Source organism: Lolium rigidum, chromosome 6 (assembly GCF_022539505.1).
Source record: "Lolium rigidum isolate FL_2022 chromosome 6, APGP_CSIRO_Lrig_0.1, whole genome shotgun sequence".
Taxonomy (NCBI): domain Eukaryota; kingdom Viridiplantae; phylum Streptophyta; class Magnoliopsida; order Poales; family Poaceae; genus Lolium; species Lolium rigidum.
This window is the reverse complement of record NC_061513.1, coordinates 174,837,343-174,839,281: the sequence shown is the minus strand read 5'-3', so window position 1 is coordinate 174,839,281 and position 1,939 is coordinate 174,837,343. Positions and strand designations below refer to the sequence as shown.

The window sequence follows — 1,939 nt, the reverse complement described above, 5'->3', positions numbered from 1 at the left end:
AGCATGCTGCATCTCCAGGCCTAGCTCCAACCGATTCTGTTCACACTGTCTCGTGCACTCGATCTGCGTGCATGACGACGACACTGGTAGCGAACCGCAGCTGGCTAGCGAGAACATAACATAGGTACGCGCCCTATATATACCGCCATTCTTCTGCAAAGCCAGCCACACTCCATCGATCGATCTCCATCTCCACACACACACCCTCATCGGGGAAATCATGGTCTCCATGGCGGCGGCGGCCAAGATCGCCGTCCTCCTGGCCGTGGCGGCGCTCTTCGCCACGGCGGGGGCGGACGACCCGCAAGCCAAAAAGGAAGCAGGGTGCTGGCAGTGCTACTCAACCTGCATGGACAAGTGCGACAGCTACCCCAACGCCCCTCTCCGCTCCGCCAACCGTACCGAACCTGCCGCCCACATAGCCGTCGACGACGGTGCAGCGGCCGCCACAGGCACCGCCCACTCTACCGATGGTGCTGTCGCCAACGTCTCCGACAGCTATGACGACAAGGGTGATGACGAGGACGAGGACGAGGATGACGATGACAACGACAAGGACAAGGATAAAGACAAGGACAAGGATGACGACAAGGACGATAAGAAGGACGACGACGATGAGGACGAAGATGAAGACGACGATGACGACGACAATAGCCACAGCAGCGACGGCGGCAAGGACTACTTCACGTGCAAGAAGAAGTGCATCGTGGACTGCTACAAGGACCTGCCGCCGGTGTGCTACAAGATGTGCATCGCAGAGACCTGCCTCAAGCTGCCGCCATGTACGTATCACTTCACTCTTCGAAGAAGCAGCATGCATTCGTCTTACTTGCTTACTCGTACGTATAACCGGCATCACTCTGGCTTTGATTCACAGATAAACAGGGGGATTGCTTCAAAGCATGCGGGCACAAATGCTTCCACAACCACCCCGGGCCCAAACCGGGTCCACCTAAACCGAAGCCGAAGCCGAAGCCCACGCCGCCAAAGCCGAAGCCACCGACGCCGCCAAAGCCCACGCCGACGCCGACCCCTACGCCGCCAAAGCCAACGCCAACGCCAACGCCCAGTCCGCCGAAGCCAACCCCTCCGCGGAACCCGCCGTGCCCGAAGCGGTGCCCCCCGAAGCCGAAGCCCCCACCGAAGCAGGAGCCGCCGTGCCCGCCAGCGGCCAAAAAAGCGCCGGAAGCTGAAGGTTCCCACGGCCACGTAAGTCTTCCGTGTGCCCGTCCCGGGGGGTGCCGGCCAGAGCAGGCAACCAACGACACCAGGAACGGCAACACCAACAACTGATGGGTATACGCGGCCACGATCATACGTACGCACATATATTTAAGTAGAATGTCGCGAGGTATATAGCTCAAAGTATACGTAGAGCGAGTATGCATGGTTTGCCACACAAGGATATAGATTATTCTATAAGAGTACTCTATATATAGATGAACAGAAGAGTAATCCAGCAGCTGTAAGCTGGGTATATAGATCGTATACAGGTATATATGTTACCAAATCCGATCTGTGTCTATATATGTGTATGCACTATGTAATGAGAGATACTATGGGAATATTCTGATCTCCTATTATAATATACACGTACGCGTTCAGCTGTTTATTTCCTACTATTGTGTTTAGTTTTGTTTCCGAGAATCTCTTGAATTCAGCTTACACATATATGCACCTGCAGCTTACATGCTCGGTGATTGTCTTGTTCATTTTTTCACGAGCAAGAGAGAAAAGAGAACTATCTCTACTATAAAATTGCAATAGGTGATGATGGTGAGTTATTTATTATTTTCGATTTTACCCTCATTCCACCGCGCTAGAGAGCCATCCAATCGGCGTTGATCTCATGTGCTAGTGCGACTTGCCGATGACGATCACCAATGATCGAGCAGATGTATGGATCGCTGGATGTGGTTTCATCTCATCATGGTGTCAT

The 1,939-nt window shown here is 53.5% G+C and overlaps 1 protein-coding gene across 1 annotated transcript; it reads left to right on the top strand.

The window, feature by feature from the left end:
- The first annotated feature begins 220 nt into the window (after nt 1-220).
- Nucleotides 221-1,293, top strand: LOC124663581 (leucine-rich repeat extensin-like protein 3). The gene is made up of 3 exons (XM_047201268.1): nt 221-365; nt 657-782; nt 878-1,293. The coding sequence occupies exons 1-3, from the start codon at nt 221-223 to the stop codon at nt 1,291-1,293; spliced, it is 687 nt and encodes a 228-aa protein (XP_047057224.1).
- Nucleotides 1,294-1,939: the final 646 nt, after the last annotated feature.

Coding starts and splice junctions, on each gene's coding strand:
- LOC124663581 (XM_047201268.1), top strand. CDS start 221: ATGGTCTCCATGGCGGCGGCGGCCAAGATCGCCGTCCTCCTGGCCGTG. Junction 366..656: donor CTGCATGGACAAGTGCGACA/GCTACCCCAACG, acceptor ACGACAATAGCC/ACAGCAGCGACGGCGGCAAG. Junction 783..877: donor CTGCCTCAAGCTGCCGCCAT/GTACGTATCACT, acceptor TTTGATTCACAG/ATAAACAGGGGGATTGCTTC.